This window comes from Pocillopora verrucosa, chromosome 1 (genome assembly GCF_036669915.1).
Source record: "Pocillopora verrucosa isolate sample1 chromosome 1, ASM3666991v2, whole genome shotgun sequence".
Taxonomy (NCBI): domain Eukaryota; kingdom Metazoa; phylum Cnidaria; class Anthozoa; order Scleractinia; family Pocilloporidae; genus Pocillopora; species Pocillopora verrucosa.
The window spans coordinates 30,207,464-30,228,464 of NC_089312.1; the positions used below are offsets into that span (position 1 = coordinate 30,207,464).

The window sequence follows — 21,001 nt, forward strand, 5'->3', positions numbered from 1 at the left end:
TGCAATTTCGGGCCATCACTTGGAGCAGGGAACAAATATTTCCGAGAAATTTTTTATCGTTAACTAAGAGAGGTTGTTAAAATAATGAGCAAAAATTAATACCAGGAAGAATCAAGTACGAGTCATGTCGAAACCGAAACTATTTCCTTTATCCCTGCATCCATCCCGCTAGTCTTTACTTCTAACTTAATTTTTTTCCAGTTATCCCTCATCCTTTATTATTTTTCCAATTCATACCCCAAGTAATAAATCCCAAATGATTCTCAAGAGGGCTTCGTAACCTAGTGGATCCTACTTGCAATTTATTACCGAATCTTTTTACTGAATCCCCGGGTTAATATTTCAGCACGATTGTGTTGGTTGCCGTCCAAGATGAAGCATATCGGTACGGAAGATATTACAAGTATGTCTTCAAAAGGCTTCAGATGTTACCACGCAGAATTGAGCTCAGTTACAGAGGCAGTCTTGCCGTGATCGGTTATGTGGGTCGAGTCAGACAACGTTGGCTTAGATATAGGTTTAGAACTCAAGGACGTGGCCCAAGTTCCGTGGTCTCTCGTATCCCACTTCGCCGAGGTATGTTGAAGTTAGAAAGGTCTTTTGAAACAAACGGAATTAAATAATTTTGAAAGCAAAGAACTTCTTAGTACGGTGGGCCGTAGAGGACATGTTATCCACTTTTTAAATTCAATTTTATTACACGATAAATGAGATTTATCACGCGATGAAATCAAAATATCGGGCGATAAATGGGAAACTTGGTAGGTCGCACGTGATCGGCTGTCACACACGTTGTTTCCGTGGACTAGACAACAGTGGCTGCAACAATTGGAAAGTTCTTCTACGGGTTTGGCGATGCAGAAGTGATGTCTTAAAATTTGGAAACATGCAATATAATCAGAAAGATCAGATTGTCCACATTTGTTCTCTGGCACTTACAGCCATCTCTGAAAGTGTCTCGTAAGAGTTTACAAAATCAAGGTTTACTGTACTGTTCACAGAGCTATGTATCGTAGAAGTATTGCAAAGTACTGCTCAATGATCTTTTAACGAAAATAAAACAAACTATTGACCTCAAAACATACCTCCTCAACTGTTGCAGCCATTGTCGTCTCGTCCACGGAAACGACGAGCGTGACAGCTGATCACGTGCGACTTAACAAGTTTCCCATTTATCGCTCGATAATGTACCATTTATCACGCGATAAAATTGAATTTAAAAAGTAGATAGCGTGTCCTCTATGGACCACCGTAGCTTAGACCCTTACACTTTTTAACTACAGCAGAACACAGGGAATGTGACGTCATAACTGTGTTTATACACTCTTCCCAAGATGATATTTTATACGAAAAAGTCACCTCTTCGGATTGCAGATTGGTATTATAAAAAAAGTATCTGCACCTCTAGCTTAGCTTCACCCCTCACCTATCACAGTTCAGTAAAATATTGATCTCTGATGCGAATCGACCGATTGAGAATGAGATCGTTTGTTAATTTTATTTCCCTAGGAGCGCTAAGAGGGGTAAGACGAAGAAGTAGAAGACAGCAAAGGGTAAAAAGGCGAAAGAGAAGGAGACGAAGAAGGCGAAGAAGGCGACGTAGATTGAGGCGAAGAAAGAATCGTCGGAGAAGAAGAAGAAGACGAAGAAGAAGAAGAAGAAGAAAAAGGAGACGACGAATAAAACGATGTAAGTCTTTTATCAATAACTCTGGAAATATATTTACTCTCGTACTTACGGCGATACTATGAAAATAAATGTCATGGAGCATTCTCTAATTCTGGGATTTTTATCTTGACTTGACCTCAGAATTATTTCAGTATCCAAAGGTCCAGGATTTCATTCCTCGTACTCACCTAGTCCTACATTCGTTACAATGACGAATAGCATATTTGTCTACCTGTCGATTCTGCTTAAAATTTACCTCTTTTTTTCGTTTTATTGAGTTTAATGTCATTTTGTTATTTTGTTTATTTACGATACATCGATATAATTAAAAGGGATAACATAGACATAAATAGTATATAACTGAAAATTTAACATGTGGCGAGGAAACCCGTAGAGAAACCAAGAGGCTTATGCGTGTTACAGGTTCCTCGTATTTTACATCAGTACTATGGCGTGATTCATGTACAAAGTATTTGAAGTTAAAAGACACACTCGCACGCAGAAAACAACAACAACAATAGCAGGCACTGAAACAAACATATTCTTCAGCAGCCTGACTATTTTTGCCAAAATATTATACAAACAGTGACCTTAGTGGCATATAAATATGACGTGGAATCCCAACAAAAATCACCTCACCCCTGTTGTTCGAAGGGTAGATAACGCTATCTACTAGATAAATCTCTTTCCGTACAATTGCTAACACTTACCACTTTCCATCCGCAGTTATCTTCAAATACCACGGTCGGCGACGTGTGGTGCGCACAATACGAAAGTACGTTTTCAAGCTAAAGGGCAGGAAGTATCCCATAGTCGGGTTCAAAAGGCGCTTAAGACTACGTATAAAACGGAAATGGTGCAGGCTTAGACGAAAGGGTCGACGATGGAGGGTACGTATTAAGAGGCGGTGGTGCCGCCTGAAGAAACGAGGAGGAAAGTGGCTCTACAAACTTAGAAGAAGATGGTTGCGTCTTAGAAGGGTCCGGCTTACAGTACGCATCAAGCGTAGATACTACCGTGTAAGACGCCGAAGAGGACGGTGGTCATGTAAGGTCAAGAAAAGATGGAGAGGAATAAAGCGAAGGCGTTTGTCATATTTCCGCTTTAAAGGACGCAAGCGTTATGTAAGGATTGGGCGAAGAAAAATAACCTATAAACGAAAACGATTCAGGTTCATAAAACGGATTACTCGTCGTAGAAAAGGTGATTATTTTTAAAGGTTGTTGAATGTTAACTACATGGAGGGCATTAAGCCTTGGATTTTTGAGGAATTAATTCTCAGCCGAAGTAAAAGATAAAATACCCAAGGGAAACTGAATACTATCTTCTGTTCGACAAGTCAGTGCTGGTCAATATATACTTAACTAACCCATTTTGTAGTGATTACTGTCACTGTTTTTGATCATTTCAATTTTTTTAAACTACCCTCAGTCAATACCCTAGAGCCCTATCTGCTTTGGGAGTTTACATCTGATACAATCGCAAGGTTTTTTTTTTTTTTTTTTTGCTGTAGAGCTGTATGATGAAGGGTCGCTTGCCAATTTTGTGATGTCCTACTCATCTTTTGGTAGCAATTAGAGCTTCAGTAATACAACTAATGATCTGGTGGATCCTTTAGCGTCGCAACACACCCAAAAGATACTTACTTGGCTTCGTCTCGGGGAAAATTGAGTTTCTCGAAGGAGTAAATCTCAGTATTTCCCTGGGGCCGATCATTTAGAGAGTATCGTCTTGTAAAAAATAATAAACTTGTATGTATCGTATTGTTTGATGATGTTCGTGTTAGTTGCACCCTGTATTTGAACAATAACTTTCGAATTACGTTTCAGTCTTGAGCCGACGTGCTAGAAGGCGAATTTTACGTCGGCGACGAAGAAGGTTCAGACGGCGGTTAAGGCGAAAACGACGCAGAAGGAGAAAAAGGAGGAGAAGACGCCAAAGAAGACGCCGTCGACGAAGGCGAAGACGAAGAAGGGGGCCAAGGAGAAGAGGTAGGGGGGGACATGAGTTCATAACTCAGTGCTAAGGCTTTGTTCTGAAAAATGCCTAGTCACGACGATTGCGCATTAAAGCAGATACGGTAGCAAGGGCTCAGATAAGTATTTATATTTCCATTTCCCACCAAGCTCCTTAAAACTCGTATTTCGGAAGTGAAAACTTCAGGATTCACTCACGTTTCTTTTAAATAACAGATTTATCCACAATTTTTACCTACAGTGACGGAGAAATTTGAATCACAGATATCATCCGCTTGTTCGTGAAATGCACAAAGTTTGGTTACTTCAGTCGGGTTTGACGGTCCTTTTTAGGAAAGCCTTTTGGAAGCCCCTAACCACCTTTTGAATTGAACACACGGTAAATAGACGATAAATCTTTCTTGAAATATATTCTCACAGGTGTTAGTAGGAGACGATATCGAAGGCAACGAAGACGACGACGGAGAAGAAAACTGAGGAAGCGTAGGCGAAGACGTCGCAGAAGACGTCGGCGACGAAGAAGTAGGCGACGTAGAAAACTCCGAAGAAGACGGCGACGAGGTGAGGCAAACCATTGATAGTATACTGCAGATATTTGAAACCGGCAGCCTAATATAACAAGGGTTACTTGGAAATGGAAGAACCAATTTGACGTTTCTTAAGGTAGTTGATAAAAAATTGCAAGCTCTAAGCGCCGGAAAACAAGATTTTTTTTAGCTGCAATTGGCTAAAATGGAAAATTTGGTTTCACCCTTCTGAACCATTAAAGGGTAATTTAAAAGTAAAATCAGATTCAACGTAAAATCGAGAGATTCAGGAACAATTTCAACACAGAATGGCAACTGGCTCACTCCCTTTCCCCCACGAATGACGCTACAAAAATGTACATAGAATGCAGGAAAATTGCTTTTGTGCACATTATGAGGAGAATCACCCATGATCATATCATGTGCGTAGTTGGAATGTTGATGACGGTGATGACGAGGGATTATAAGAATAATGATAACGACATTTATAAATATAATATTAAAAATAACGATTAAAAAAATTTAATAATAAAATAATAAATAATAAAATAAATAATAAAATAATAAAAACGATCACAGCCTGAAATATTTTTTCTATAACTACTGTAGCATTGCGACTACCCAAATTACGTTTTGGCGGTAAATACCGAAGAATAGGTACCATTAGACGTTGGGTTGTAAAGGTAGGCAGAAGAAAGTATCAAGTCCGTGGTTTCCAGCGTGGGCGCCTCACCATTAGAGTCGGCAAGAGAACTGCACCGCTCATACATAGAGGACCTTTCTGGTATATACGTTTCGGAAGAAGACTGGTGAAAGTGAAAAAAAGGGGAGGACGACGGTATATAATTTTGAGACGGAAGATAATCTATTTGAGGTGGATCCTCAAGTTACGATTCAAGGGTGTCAGACGCTTTGTTCGATGTCGCAGAGGAAAGTACAGTATTCGGTTCCGAAGAAAATGGTTGCCAATGAGAAAGCGTCGGCAGAATTTCATCAAGCGTGGACGTCGAAGATATTCGATAAAGAAACGAGGCAGGAAATACTTCGTGAGATATCGAAATAAGTGGAAACGAACGAAATTGAAATGGAAGAAGCGATATCGGAGAGGTAGGTTTCAGTAGGTTTCACCAGTGGAATAGAGAAAGATGTTTTTCGTCTTATCGCGAGCGTGGGACCAAGAAAAAATTCTGAGTCCTCATGAACATTATTTACAAACATGACGCTATGGACATTGTAGATCCTAGCAGTATGCAGCGTTTCATATGAACTTCGTAATAGACCTCGCCCACCGTAGAGTCTCTGTGGCTCACTGGTAAAGCATAGGAGAGGGGAATCCGAAGGTCGGAGGTTCGATTCCTCGTGGGGACTCAGATTTTTTTTCTTTGTCCCACGCTCGTGACAAGACAAAGAACATCTTTCTCTATTTCTTTACCAAGCTCAAAACTTAGCATCTCTCTTTTTCTATTTACCAGTAGAACAGGTTTGAGTATTATGGCGGTGATAGTTTTTTCTCCTTTATTTTCTAATCAGATACATCATAATTCTGTCCCGAGTTTTGAATGAAACGGAAACTTCATTTCATATCCAAAAAGCAATGAAGAAATTGATCTTTTGAAAAATGAGAAAATGATAAATAAGGATTGTAACTTTGGCCACGCCCTGTAATGGTCAGATGTACAGATATCAGCTTGAAAATGTTGTCGGGCGAATCATTGCGGGTACAGGTTGCCCGAGGCAAGGATGACATACGAGCATTTTGGAACTTATTAGAAGCCAAGAAAGTAGCCATTTACCTGGTGTGTCGATGGATTCTTTTAGGAAGGCGACGTTACAGGATCCGTCGAAGACGACAAAAGAGGAGGCGGCTTCGACGACGTAGAAGACGGAAAAGGAGAAGGCGACGAAGGCGACGAAGGCGAATCAAAAGGAAGCTCAGACGACGTAAGTATATTACGTTGTACCCCACCGGTGTTCGTGCTGTCATTGTTTAATGCAGCATGAAATTGTGGCACTAACCTTTTTTTTTCAGCGGAACCGGGGTTCGTTAAAGGCAATTTCAAGCAGAAAGGGCGAAGAAACAGTTAGAATTTTTGAGCATTCATGGTGTTAATTTGCCTGAATGATCTCGTTACTAGCACTTTACGGGATCATCATTACTAGAACTTTACTGGGTCATTATTAATTTTGGAGTGGTAAAATAAAATTTAAGTATAAATATGAGCTGAGTTTTTGATCCTGTCGAAGTTTATATTGATCGCACTTGCTTTAACCCTTTAACTCCCGTGAGTGATCAAGACAGAATTTCTCCTTACATTATCAATACAATTGCAAGCAGACAAGTGATGAGAATAAAGAGAAATAGCAATAAGGGGATTATCAGTTGATCCAGTAACAAATTCTCAAAACTAAAATCATAAAAATTGTACAGCAGTCAGCAAAGAGAATTACTAACGGAAATGAAAAGGTTAAGCAAAATTGGTTATAAGTATTACGAATCGATAGGGTGCTATCCCGTCGCAAAAAGGAATAAAAATGTTTGGAAGGTAATTTACGCGCAAATTTAAAAATTTGTCATCAAACCAGGGTTGAAATAGGACTTGTGTGTCATTTTTTTCCATCGCAAGGGAACTGAATCAGCAAATTTTCCCTAAGATAAATTACGCGAAATTTTTGTAGAAACAGCTTGTGTCACCTAATTAAATGGTAGAATTTTAATAAAAAGGTTTAAATACGCTTTCAAAAGCTTTTCAAATCGCTTTTGGACAGATGTACTTACCGAAATTGATTCCAATTTGTAGGAAGAAGAGCATCAAGGATACGCTTTGGACGTAAATATCGCACAATAAAATATCGCAGACAGTACGTCATCCGATACAACAAAAGAACAACTCGATTACCTAATTTCAACCGGCGTGGACTAACAATCCGTGTATTTAAACGACAGAGGCGAATTTTCAGAGTGCGCAGACGATGGTATATTAAGATAGGACGAAGAACGGTTCGTGTTGTGCGACGTGGCCGCCGTCACGCTATACGCTGGAAAAAAAAATGGGTGTGGTTGAGATGGAGATTTAGATTACGCTTTAAGGGCGTCACGCGGGTGATTAGGTGTCGTGGAAGACGTTGGAGAATCCGTGTAGGAAAACGCTTCAGACCTATTAGAAAACGGAGAACACCCTACATCATAGCTGGACGGAGACGATATCCAGTGAAAAAAGCAAAAGGAGGAAGATATCGTATATGGGTGAAAACGAAATGGAGTAGAGCAAAGAGAGTCAAACGACCGCGGCGAAGACGTAAGTAACAAAATTTTGCCAAGTGCGATTGATAGTTTCTTTTCGGGTAAGAAATATGTTGGACCATAGTGTTCGATACATTCTCTTTCTCACAGCTGTCAACAGGGTTTAGCTGAAAGCACTTCGTTTGGCGCGTATTTTTCGCTGAGTTCGTACCGATCAAAGAATTAATTGAGCGCTGAAGGAGTGAACTACCACTCTGGACATTTATATGATTTTCTTGGGGCTCGGAAATTAGAAGTTCAATAATCACTTTCAGACCGCGGTCTCGGACTTTTTGTTCTCACAGTTACCGTTCCATTTGTGGCTTCGGTGTTGCGTGTGTTCCTTTGTGTTTGAATTTAATTTAATAATTTTTTTAAACTCAGACTTTTTTCCCAATAAAAACCAGACTGACAAGAAAGTATAGATGGACACGAGTGGGGCTGTACTTTAGCGAGGGTTGCCTGTTTCGTTAGATAGTCAAGACTGTTTTTTGCTGTCTTTGTGATATCACATCTTTTCTGGTGCGCCAATGATATCGTTATTTAGACTGCGTCAGTTCTCAATTTGGAACCGGTACTTTCGCATGTCTATCATTTATTGTTGAAAAGGAAAAAATACTAAAAGAAGTAAAGCTTTTTATCAATCAAACTTCTAATCATAAACAATCAGATAATTTTTTGAAACAAACGGAATTGTCGCCAACGGTTCGAGTATTTGAAGGTATTTTGAGTAATCAACGCAGCAAAAGTACAATGAAGCTGAAAGGTACTTTTGCAAGGAGTACGCATGCACACTTGATACATGGAATTTTGTTTCACCATTTTTAACTGTCGCCATTTTATTATCTTAAAGAACGTAGATTGAATAATTTGAACGATATACCGGTACTCTTGATTTCATATTCCATTAAAATTGCGAGTGGGTTTTGTCCGTTTTCGAAGACCTTTTACATTATTCATACGTGGACACACTTTGTGTCATTTGACACGGTTTCTCGTGTCATTTTGCTCACTCGAACTGCGTGCCATTTCACTGGCGGGCGTGCAATTTTGCTCACTTAAACTGCGTACCATTAACTCCAAAACTTATTATTGCTCCCCTTGACATACTCCTTTGTTTTTACAGATTAGAAACAGCCGTGTCGTTCATTGTTGTTTAGCATGCCATTTTACCGTGCCCGTGCGTTCGCCTGTTCACATGTTTTCCTGTGGAGGGTCATATATTAAGTTGGTTGTCTATTACCTCACTCTCATTCTCCAAGTATATTTTAGGCCATTCCAACTATCTCAAAATTCCGATTTCGAGTTTAAAAAAGCTCAAGAGTTTACCTGAGAGCACATCCTGAAATAGGGTCTCGTAATTTTCCCCATGTTTTCTTGTATATGCATATTATTCCATTTACAAAGATAGAGGAAAGATACTTCGCGGACATCTGTTGATTGATTTTGTCTCGTTAGGCAAACCAAATTGGTACAAGCGAATGATTAAAAGAAGGCGACGAAGGCGAAGGAGACGACGTCGAAGACGTCGTAACCGACGTTATAGGCGGAGACGAACCCGTCGTAAACAGCGACGCAGAAGACGAAGACGAAGACGAATGAGACGAAAGAGACGACTGGGAGGTAAACAACATTTACATCGTTTTGAAAAAGAGTAGTGTCTCTAATTCATAGAAGAGAGAGGCCTTTTCCATTGCTAGTGAACGCTTTCATCACGCTCCAAAATACGATTTAACATGGTGACTGCTTATATTCCCCCACAAAATGCGTGGAACAGAGAATGGTTCAAAGAGAATGCTTTATGTTTTTCTGTTGAACTATTTTTACAGCGTGTGATTCTTTATCAATATTCTCTTTTAACCAGGGGAATAAATTCCAGTGATATTAGTGTCAAAACGAATAGAGCGATGCTGTCCAAAATTTTTCAAAACACTTCACGACTATTTTCATCCCCCCCAAAAAATCTTTGGTGGCCAACAGCCAAAAATATGTTTTTAAAGAGGCAATCATCCATTTTGCAGTATCTTTCGTCGGCTCCATGTATATAGTTAGAAAGTGTTACCTTTGCAAAATATTTATTGACCTTTGACGTTCATTTTCTCGTACTTCCCTCTCTCTGTTAATAGGCTGGAGGCGACGTAAAATTAATTTCAGGGGAAGGTTCCGTATTTTGCGTACATCTAGACCTCGATTAAGTATCAAAGTGAAAGGAATCCGGTACAGAATCCATCTAGGTAGAAAGTTGATGAAGATCAGGTACGGCGGAAAATATAGGGAAGTGATATCCAGAGGGAAATTACCGTACCTTAAGATTGGAAAGACTTTATACCGCATCTACATCCGCGGACGTTATTGGAATATAAGAAGAGGGAGAAGATTGCTCCGCTTACCAAGGGTTGCGAGGTACTATTTCATGAGAAAATGGCGACAGGCGAAATGTAGCGGGAAGAGACTATACATCAGGTACATGCGGCGCTGGTTCCGTGTCCTAAGACAAAAGGGGTATACCATCCGCTATCGTGGTAGAAAATTAAGGGTGAAGAGGACACGTAAAGGATACAAAGTACGCTTTGGAGGTCGCTATGGAAAGGCTCGAAGAGGTAAGATGGAGACGAAATTAAAAAATTATTTATCTATCCATCAGACGCCCCAAAAGTAACTAGGGGTCCATTGAAAAGCCTGACGGAAAATATGGAGAAACCTCAAGGAAACGTTGTGGCTTCTAACTTCTTGAATAAGAATTAAACTACCAAACGGTATGAAATAACAGAGGCGAGACGACCAAACGTTATGAAATAACAGGGGCGAGATGGATGAAACAACATTTAAAAATAGAAGTCTAAGAGGGGATTAGAGTGATGATGAGAAAATAAGAATTTCAGGTCGCAGTGTTTTCTGTGAGTTTGAATCACTGATGAGCGAAGTTTAAAGTCAATAGTGAGCTCAAGCCAGTCGTGCTGCTCAGGTGTTGTCCCTTTGTCATGGATACTTTTCAAAGTATTTTGGAATAGGCTCGTTGGATATTTAATTAGCTGTATAGGATATACTCTCCATCAGTACGATTATACCGTAACCAAAATCATTTGTAACTACAGCGAGGAAAAGAAGAACGAGGAGAAGAGGGCGCGGAAGACTTCGACGAAGAAGGGGAAGGCGAGTGAGGAGGAGGAGACGGTACGGACTAAGAAGGAGAGGACGGCGGGGAAGACGACGACGTGGAAGGAAGTACGGATTACGACGTCGACGACGAAGAAGACGTGGTAGAAGGTACAGACTAAGAAGAAGAGGAAGACGTCGACGTGGAAGAAAATATAGATTACGGCGTCGACGACGAAGAAGACGTGGTAGACGTTACAGGTTAAGGAGATATCGTGGACGAAGGCGTAAGTGTTAATTGTCAATTTTGAGGTTAACGATTGACCCAGTAGGAATTTTGAAACGGTGTTTATGGAATGGAAATGATAGCACTTTATCTAATTAGCATAGATCAACACGAAAGCAATGCAATTCATAGGTCATCCTTTGAAAAGGTAATTGCGTTAATTCCTTCCTCTAAACTCTCGAAAATTGTGAGTAGATAATGAATATAAAATTGTAGTATTTGGTCAATCTATCATTAAAGTAAGCTGGATTTCCCCACGTTAAGGGTACCGATTTTCTTTCCAAAATATTAGGAGTGTCGTTAGTGATTCGCCTCTTTGAAATATTTCTATTATCACAAGGGTCTTTTTATCTAGACGTTCGTATGAAAAAGATCATATCTTTAAGATTTTGGCCTTTTCTAGCTACATGGAATATCGGCTGATTTTTTAGGAGCGACTGCGAAATTAAGCTTAAACTCGAAGGGCTCTTTCTTGTGAAATTTTTAGTTGTAAAGAGTAAAACTTGAAGTAGCCAGGCGGTCACCATTTTATTCTTTGCCAATACTTTGCTTCAGAAACCCATACTGACTTGAGAACTAAGACTTGCCGTATAGACACGTCTTACACATCTTCTCCTTCTCTAAATAAGGTCGCCCAAGACTCTACTTCAAAGGACGTTACCGACGTTTGAGAAAGGGAGGAAAAGTATGGTACGCGAAAATTGGTGGACATAGATTCAGACTTCGCAGAACCGGTCGTCGAGTGAAAATTTACTACAAGAAACGATGGCGTCTAAGTAATAAGCAACGCGGAAAGTGGTACATCTGGTATGGAAGAGGGTGGAAGCCTATCGTGAGGCGTCGAGGCCACTGGTTTATGAAAATCCGTCGGCGCCTACAACGGCTAAGAATGAAGGCGAATCTGTTAATGATCAAGGTCAGACGGATCTGGGCACGCATGATGATGCTAAAGAGACGGCTGTACGTTAAGGTCGGTCGTAAATGGAATCGAGTGGTTAAACGTCGAATGTATCGTATACGCTATCACGGCCGCAACCTGCTGGTCAAGAGGAAAGGAAAAAGCGCTTCTGTTCGATATCACGGACGTTGGTGTCGCAGGAGAAGGATAGTGAAGAGACAACCTCGTCGCTTGTGTAAGTAAATTCATCTTTATCGTTTGCCTTTATCATATCAGACTTGAATAGTGACTACTACCGGACATGAAACGAGGACGTTGCAGTGTGCATGTATCACATAATGAAATAGGAAACTTAGCTCTTTTTTAATCCCGCCGTAAAAAAGACCTAAGCTATGATTTTGATTTTAGGCTTACAAGCAAACCTAAAGACAAGCTTTAGAATCACCTTCAAAGTGTACTTACAGAAACCCTCTCCTTTCCGTTTGCCGACTTAATTCTAAATGTTGTGCGAACCAAATTTGTCTCATTAGTATTGTTGACTCTTTCAATGTCCTTTGTCGTTTCATAAATACGCGCTAAGTCAAACTTCGAACCTTTTTTGAGTGCGTGTCCTGATAAGAAGCAGAACCTTCTTCCGTTTTCAATCTATTTTTTTGCCACCTTAGGGGTGTAAAAAATGGTGGAAAATTACCCTCTAAATAGACGAATAGAAAAAGAACTTTCCAACGGGGAAAAGTGGCATATCCTACACCGGCAAGCTTTTTTGGAATAATTAGGCAATGCATTTCATTTTGACATAATTTAAAAACACAAAGTACAGCACTTTCTTTGTGAAGCTTTTTATCACAAACCTGGCGCTTCTACTGAGTTAGTGAGTGATCATAGGCACTCCACTTTTTTCAGCGAGGAGACAAAGAAGGCGACTGCGAAGAAGGAGGAGGAGGCGGGCTAGGAGACGACGACGTCGGAGGAGAAGGCGAAGAAGGCGAAGAAGAAGACGTAGACGGAAGCTTAGGAGATATGGACGGCGACGACCACGACGTATGTATTTTTGTTTAAGCTAGCGGAAAGCCAGTCGATTCCATACTACTATAAAGGTGTTGATGTGAAAATCATCAGCCGGGCATACCGGTTTTAGTGAGGACTATTTAAATTTGCCATTCGCCGAGTCAGTCCAATAAAATCGCTATTTTGTACATTGTCAGTTACTTTCGTTTACTTTGCCAGCGTTTGAGATCCCTTAAACTTGTCTGCTTTCCCTGATTACAAATTATTATGCGCCAATCTGTAAGTAAAAGGGCGGAAATGGTTCGCAAAAAGTTCGAATTTCCATCTCAAGAAACCCACAGTTCACTCCTCAATTCTATTCCTAAATGTACCGCGTGTAATAAAGCTTTTTACCATTGAAACAAGTTAAGTACAATTTTATTTCACGAAAAAACGCATCATATAGAAAGACCTAAAGACGCAACAGAAGATGACGACGAGGAAGCGTAAGTAGCTTGAGTCCAAAAAAGAGAAAAGTATCCTGAAAAAAACATTTTAACATTTCAGGTGAATTGGCAAATGTCACAAGTTTACTTACATTTTAAACTTTGCCCTCGGTGATGTACGAAAGTCAGGAATTATATTTTGCAAGAGAAAATTAAATGAACTGTCATGACTTCAACGAATTGACAGTATTATGATCGACCAAAGTTCCGTTGACTTGGTGGATCTTAAGCAGGCCTCTTGAGTACTGACATGTTTCTGTTGCTTCCGCGGCTGTATGACACTTTTAAAAATATTTAAGAATAGCTATTCACATTTTGATGCGTTTGGTTTTAGGTGGAAGACGCCGCAGAAGAGGACGACGAGGAAGGCGTAAGTATTCGGCGTCCAAAATCGAGCAAAAAATAAAAACGGAAAACCATTTTATGTGCATGACAATTTTTGGATGCGTGTAAACATGATAAATTGTGCTCCCTAGGCAATCTATTAGAAAAATAAAAAAAAAAGGTGATGAACTTTTATAACTTGGCTTAAGATGATCGGCTTAAATTCCATTGACTTCGTGGATCGTGAGCAGCCCCTTGCGCGATCATACGAATTTGAACGTCACCTTGAGGATCGCTTTGTCCCTTTCTACAGGTTATTTTCATCATTTATCAATGGGGTGCCTTTTTCTACTGCATTATTCCTTTTTTTCCTATGCCACAGTGTGCGTTTATATTTGAACGAGCATTTAACTGATCCAAATTACAATACTAGGAACGACTAAAATGTGCACGTGTTAAAATTTTGGATTGCTATCGACATAATGTTACTCGCAAGAGGGGTTGGAAATAGCATGGAATTAGTTTAGGTAATCTCGCGAGAATAGTCATAAAAACATAAATAAAATTCTTTGGAGGAGAGAAAAGTATTTACCACAAGGGCATCTAATTATCCGTCTCTAATTATCCGTAGAGTGACTTTATGGCTTTTACGTGAATAGCAATAATCAGTGTACTGAATGAATTGTAGTAAGCGGAGTCAGTGAATAATCTTGTCGTTTTATACAGGAAAGAGATACGTCCGCTACCGTGGAAGACGACGACGTGTAAAGATCAAAAGGAAATACTTCTTTGGACGGAAACGTATTCGTAGGTTCAGGAAGAAAATAAGGATTTACATCCGAAGAAAATACAGGAAAATAAAACGTTTCGGCAGGCGATGGCGAGTGCGAATTAGAAGGAAATGGTGCGGACTGCGAAGATTCGGTCGAAAGTGGTACTTAAGGAGAAAAAGGAAATGGAGAAAGATTAAAAGAGTAAAACTTAGATTGAAATATAGAAAGAAAAGAATTCGGATAAGACGGCGAAGGAAGAAGTGGTACGTACGACGAAGAAAGCGATGGAGGCGTGTAAGGCGTAGAGTTCGTTGCAGCATCCGCGTTCGAGGAAGGCGAGTGAGGGTGAGGCTGATTGGTAGAAGACGCGTAAGAATCACCAAGAATGGTAGAACAAGGAGGATTCGCTTCAGACGTAAGTAGGCTAGGAAAGTTAACGATGAATTACAACTTGCTCAATAAAACATGCTTATGTTGAACAAAAATGGCTCGCCGAAGAAAAGATGCAGCAAAAGGTTTCCTTTGAGTATTCACATTTTGGTGTGTTTGGTTTTAGGTCGAAGACGAGGTAGAAGAGGACGACGAGGAAGGCGTAAGTATTCGGCGTCCGAGTAATTCTGACTAGTTTGACAAGTAACTCTGTTGTACAAAGGAAGGCTGATTAAACTTTATGACTATAAAACGACAATTGTAGCTTCAAGATTATCGGCGCAAATATGGTGCAAATCCATTTTTTCGTCCAGTGAAATTCCGTTGACTGCGTGGATTATTCACAGGCCTCTTTGCGCCATAGTATGAATTTTTGCAGGTCACTGTGAGGATTCTCTTTAGAAGTAAGATGGTTACGAAAGTTAATGATTGATAACAAGTTGATAATTAATTGTGTTTACATGTTAAATTTTGCTCGTGGTGATATACAAAAGTCGTGCCACTTTCCTCTAGGGTATTCTGTGATTTTACCCAGGTCGAGGATGCGTTTATCTGAAGGAGCATTAAACCGATCGAAAATACAAGACTAAAGACAACTTTAAAATGCAGCTGTAAAAATGTAGAATTTAAATCCACATAATATCACTCATTAGCTAAAAAAGAAAAAAAGAAAAAAAATAGAATTCAAGTTACTTGCGAGAAGAGCAAACATTTCAAAGTACTAGGGAGTATCTAATTAATTTTCTCGAAAAAATGGCGCTGGAAGCCAAAGGAACAATTTTTGGAGGAGAGGAATAAGGAAACATATTTGCCACAATTTTATCTTTTTTTTAAACAGGAAAGAGATACGTCCGCTTCCGTGGAAGACGACGACGTGTAAAGATCAAAAGGAAATACTTCTTTGGACGGAAACGTATTCGTAGGTTCAGGAAGAAAATAAGGATTTACATCCGAAGAAAATACAGGAAAATAAAACGTTTCGGCAGGCGATGGCGAGTGCGAATTAGAAGGAAATGGTGCGGACTGCGAAGATTCGGTCGAAAGTGGTACTTAAGGAGAAAAAGGAAATGGAGAAAGATTAAAAGAGTAAAACTTAGATTGAAATATAGAAAGAAAAGAATTCGGATAAGACGGCGAAGGAAGAAGTGGTACGTACGACGAAGAAAGCGATGGAGGCGTGTAAGGCGTAGAGTTCGTTGCAGCATCCGCGTTCGAGGAAGGCGAGTGAGGGTGAGGCTGATTGGTAGAAGACGCGTAAGAATCACCAAGAATGGTAGAACAAGGAGGATTCGCTTCAGACGTAAGTAGGCTAGGAAAGTTAACGATGAATTACAACTTGCTCGATAAATCATGTATGTGTTGAACAAGAACGGCCCACCAGATAAAAGATGCAGCAAAAGGTTTCCTTTGAGTACAATTCGAAAGACTTATTACCTAAATACTAAGGGTGTGGACTGAAACTTTTCGAGTTGAAATAAACCCATATTTTGGAAAAGTCATGAAAGAATTTAAGATTGAGAAATCATCAAATAGAAAATGTGTTAAAACGTTTACATTGAGTGAATACGACAGTCTTTTCCTCTTGGTTGGTTAGGCTTTAAGCTTTGGTGGTGTTTGCTTTTGATAAAGGTTGCTCTTAAAAGAGACTGTAAATATAACTCGTAAATACTATTTTTTTTTTCGCGTATTATGATTTGGCTATAGATAAGCTAAACTTGACGAATTCTTGAAAACTGACATGTTCTGAGATTAAGTCGCCTCCTCGGCTGTATGGCATTTGTTAAATGTTTGTGAATAGCTGGTCACATTTTGGTATGTTTGGTTTTTAGGTCGAAGACGAGGTAGAAGAGGACGACGAGGAAGGCGTAAGTATTCGGCGTCGGAGTAATTCTGACTAATTTGACGAGTAACTCTGTTGTACAAAGGAAGGCTGATTGAACTTTATTATTATAAAACGACAATTGTAGCTTCAAGATTATCGGCGCAAATACGGTGCAATCGGTTTTTTCGTCCAGTGAAATTCCGTTGACTTCTTGGATTATTCTCAGGCCTCTTTGCGTCATAGTATGAATTTTTGCAGGTCACTGTGAGGATTCTCTTTAGAAGTAAGGTGGTTACAAAAGTTAACGATTGATAACAAGTTGATAATTAATTGTGTTTACATGTTAAATTTTGCTCGTGGTGATATACAAAAGTCGTGCCTCTTTCCTCTAGGGTATTCTGTGATTTTACCCAGGTCGAGGATGCGTTTATCTGAAGGAGCATTAAACCGATCGAAAATACAAGACTAAAGACAACTTAAAAATGCAGCTGTAAAAATGTAGAATTTAAATCCACATAATATCACTCATTAGCTAAAAAAAAAAGAAAAAAATAGAATTCAAGTTACTTTCGAGAAGAGCAAACATTTCAAAGTACTAGGGGTATCCAGTTAATTTTCTCGAAAAAATGGTGCTGGAAGCCAAAGGAACAATTTTTGGAGGAGAGGAATAAGGAAACATATTTGACACAATTTTATTCTTTTTTTACACAGGAAAGAGATACGTCCGCTTCCGTGGAAGACGACGACGTGTAAAGATCAAAAGGAAATACTTCTTTGGACGGAAACGTATTCGTAGGTTCAGGCGGAGAATAAGGATTTTGGTCCGAAGAAAATACAGGAAAATAAAACGTTTCGGCAGGCGATGGCGAGTGCGAATTAGAAGGAAATGGTGCGGACTGCGAAGATTCGGTCGAAAGTGGTACTTAAGGAGAAAAAGGAAATGGAGAAAGATTAAAAGAGTAAAACTTAGATTGAAATATAGAAAGAAAAGAATTCGGATAAGACGGCGAAGGAAGAAGTGGTACGTACGACGAAGAAAGCGATGGAGGCGTGTAAGGCGTAGAGTTCGTTGCAGCATCCGCGTTCGAGGAAGGCGAGTGAGGGTGAGGCTGATTGGTAGAAGACGCGTAAGAATCACCAAGAATGGTAGAACAAGGAGGATTCGCTTCAGACGTAAGTAGGCTAGGAAAGTTAACGATGAATTACAACTTGCTCAATAAATCATGTATGTGTTGAACAAGAACGGCCCACCAGATAAAAGATGCAGCAAAAGGTTTCCTTTGAGTACAATTCGAAAGACTTATTACCTAAATACTAAGGGTGTGGACTGAAACTTTTCGAGTTGAAATAAACCCATATTTTGGAAAAGTCATGAAAGAATTTAAGATTGAAAAATCATCAAATAGGAAATGTGTTAAAACGTTTACATTGAGTGAATACGACAGTCTTTTCCTCTTGGTTGGTTAGGCTTTAAGCTTTGGTGGTGTTTGCTTTTGATATAGATTGCTCTTAAAAGAGACTGTAAATATAACTCGTAAATACCATTTTTTTTTCGCGTATTACGATTTGGCTATAGGTAAGCTAAACTTGACAAATTCTTGAAAACTGACATGTTCTGAGATTAAGTCGCCTCCTCGGCTGTATGGCATTTGTTAAATGTTTATGAATAGCTGGTCACATTTTGGTATGTTTGGTTTTAGGTCGAAGACGAGGTAGAAGAGGACGACGAGGAAGGCGTAAGTATTCGGCGTCCGAGTAATTCTGACTAATTTGACGAGTAACTCTGTTGTACAAAGGAAGGCTGATTAAACTTTATTATTATAAAACGACAATTGTAGCTTCAAGATTATCGGGGCAAATATGGTGCAACTCGGTTTTTTCGTCCAGTGAAATTCCGTTGACTGCGTGGATTATTCACAGGCCTCTTTGCGCCATAGTATGAATTTTTGCAGGTCACTGTGAGGATTCGCTTTAGAAGTAAGGTGGTTACGAAAGTTAATGATTGATAACAAGTTGATAATTAATTGTGTTTACATGTTAAATTTTGCTCGTGGTGATATACAAAAGTCGTGCCTCTTTCCTCTAGGGTATTCTGTGATTTTACCCAGGTCGAGGATGCGTTTATCTGAAGGAGCATTAAACCGATCGAAAATACAAGACTAAAGACAACTTAAAAATGCAGCTGTAAAAATGTAGAATTTAAATCCACATAATATCACTCATTAGCTAAAAAAAAAAGAAAAAAAATAGAATTCAAGTTACTTTCGAGAAGAGCAAACATTTCAAAGTACTAGGGGTATCCAGTTAATTTTCTCGAAAAAATGGTGCTGGAAGCCAAAGGAACAATTGTTGGAGGAGAGGAATAAGGAAACATATTTGACACAATTTTATTCTTTTTTTACACAGGAAAGAGATACGTCCGCTTCCGTGGAAGACGACGACGTGTAAAGATCAAAAGGAAATACTTCTTTGGACGGAAACGTATTCGTAGGTTCAGGCGGAGAATAAGGATTTTGGTCCGAAGAAAATACAGGAAAATAAAACGTTTCGGCAGGCGATGGCGAGTGCGAATTAGAAGGAAATGGTGCGGACTGCGAAGATTCGGTCGAAAGTGGTACTTAAGGAGAAAAAGGAAATGGAGAAAGATTAAAAGAGTAAAACTTAGATTGAAATATAGAAAGAAAAGAATTCGGATAAGACGGCGAAGGAAGAAGTGGTACGTACGACGAAGAAAGCGATGGAGGCGTGTAAGGCGTAGAGTTCGTTGCAGCATCCGCGTTCGAGGAAGGCGAGTGAGGGTGAGGCTGATTGGTAGAAGACGCGTAAGAATCACCAAGAATGGTAGAACAAGGAGGATTCGCTTCAGACGTAAGTAGGCTAGGAAAGTTAACGATGAATTACAACTTGCTCAATAAATCATGTATGTGTTGAACAAGAACGGCCCACCAGATAAAAGATGCAGCAAAAGGTTTCCTTTGAGTACAATTCGAAAGACTTATTACCTAAATACTAAGGGTGTGGACTGAAACTTTTCGAGTTGAAATAAACCCATATTTTGGAAAAGTCATGAAAGAATTTAAGATTGAGAAATCATCAAATAGAAAATGTGTTAAAACGGTTACATTGAGTGAATACGACAGTCTTTTCCTCTTGGTTGGTTAGGCTTTAAGTTTTGGTGGTGTTTGCTTTTGATATAGATTGCTCTTAAAATAGACTGTAAATATAACTCGTAAATACTATTTTTTTTTTCGCGTATTATGATTTGGCTATAGATAAGCTAAACTTGACGAATTCTTGAAAACTGACATGTTCTGAGATTAAGTCGCCTCCTCGGCTGTATGGCATTTGTTAAATGTTTATGAATAGCTGGTCACATTTTGGTATGTTTGGTTTTAGGTCGAAGACGAGGTAGAAGAGGACGACGAGGAAGGCGTAAGTATTCGGCGTCGGAGTAATTCTGACTAATTTGACGAGTAACTCTGTTGTACAAAGGAGGCTGATTAAACTTTCTTATTATAAAACGACAATTGTAGCTTCAAGATTATCGGCGCAAATATGGTGCAAATCGGTTTTTTCGTCCAGTGAAATTCCGTTGACTTCGTGGATTATTCCCAGGCCTCTTTGCGCCATAGTATGAATTTTTGCAGGTCACTGTGAGGATTCGCTTTAGAAGTAAGATGGTTACGAAAGTTAATGACCAATGATAAATTGTTCAAAGAAGGAACGGCTCGACAAATTAGAAAGGCAGCAAAAAATTTCCATTGGTTACGTTATATGTTCATTTTTCCTTTTGATATGACTTTCTCCTAAAAGTGACTTTATAAATGGCATTTCGCCCTTTTTTTTGTTTTGTTTTGTTTTTTTTTTTGCCATTAAATTGCCGATGGCTAAGAAAGTTCATTAACATTGCTTATGTGTAACTTGTCAGTTGCCGACCATTTATTTTCATGCATTTGAGACACTTTAAACTCATCTGAATTAAAACTTATTACAATGGGTTATCGGTTCAATATGAATAGTAACAAAGTTGTCAGTTGATGTAAATCCTTCTTACAAAACTGATGCACTGTCCACTTAACCCTTTCACATGAAAAGTAAAGTCATTGCCTTTCGGCGTGCCGCGTAATTTTGGGCAAGGAAAGCATTTGAAAATCAAGCAGAATATTCGTTCAGCTTTGAAAATCATTTTTTCTGGTGAGGAATCGTTTTCAGAATCCATCATTTCGCTCGTTCAATTGTTATTCTGTCCTCATCCTTTCTTTGAATTCGTAAGGTTGTTAATAGATTATTGCTTTTGAGTTGAAGGTCTAACGATTTTCACATACCAAGGGACGTTTGTATGTTCCTAGATAGTAGATGACACAGGGTCTCTGTTAGTTGGCGCACTTATTGAAAACTGGGCACTTTCTTTGCAAAAATGACATATTGG

General features: G+C 39.3%; 2 protein-coding genes across 2 annotated transcripts in view; both read left to right on the forward strand.

Annotated features, from left to right (window-relative positions):
• The first annotated feature begins 2,551 nt into the window (after positions 1-2,551).
• Positions 2,552-7,475, forward strand: LOC136279111 (uncharacterized). The gene is made up of 7 exons (XM_066162568.1): positions 2,552-2,558; positions 3,182-3,235; positions 3,498-3,659; positions 4,065-4,205; positions 4,781-5,278; positions 5,990-6,112; positions 6,970-7,475. Exons 1-7 carry the CDS (start codon positions 2,552-2,554, stop codon positions 7,473-7,475), a joined length of 1,491 nt encoding a protein of 496 aa, XP_066018665.1.
• Positions 7,476-8,958: 1,483 nt separating this feature from the next.
• LOC131788200 (uncharacterized) overlaps positions 8,959-21,001 on the forward strand; it is a 49,426-nt gene continuing 37,383 nt past the window's right edge. The window contains exons 1-13 of the mRNA XM_066163207.1: positions 8,959-9,074; positions 9,578-10,051; positions 10,547-10,834; positions 11,463-11,966; positions 12,635-12,772; positions 13,559-13,594; positions 14,275-14,736; positions 14,878-14,913; positions 15,589-16,050; positions 16,580-16,615; positions 17,284-17,745; positions 18,273-18,308; positions 18,979-19,440. Of these exons, the coding sequence (XP_066019304.1) occupies positions 9,050-9,074; positions 9,578-10,051; positions 10,547-10,834; positions 11,463-11,966; positions 12,635-12,772; positions 13,559-13,594; positions 14,275-14,736; positions 14,878-14,913; positions 15,589-16,050; positions 16,580-16,615; positions 17,284-17,745; positions 18,273-18,308; positions 18,979-19,440 (3,421 nt within the window). The 5' untranslated portion in view covers positions 8,959-9,049. The remainder of the gene's footprint in view (positions 9,075-9,577; positions 10,052-10,546; positions 10,835-11,462; positions 11,967-12,634; positions 12,773-13,558; positions 13,595-14,274; positions 14,737-14,877; positions 14,914-15,588; positions 16,051-16,579; positions 16,616-17,283; positions 17,746-18,272; positions 18,309-18,978; positions 19,441-21,001) is intronic.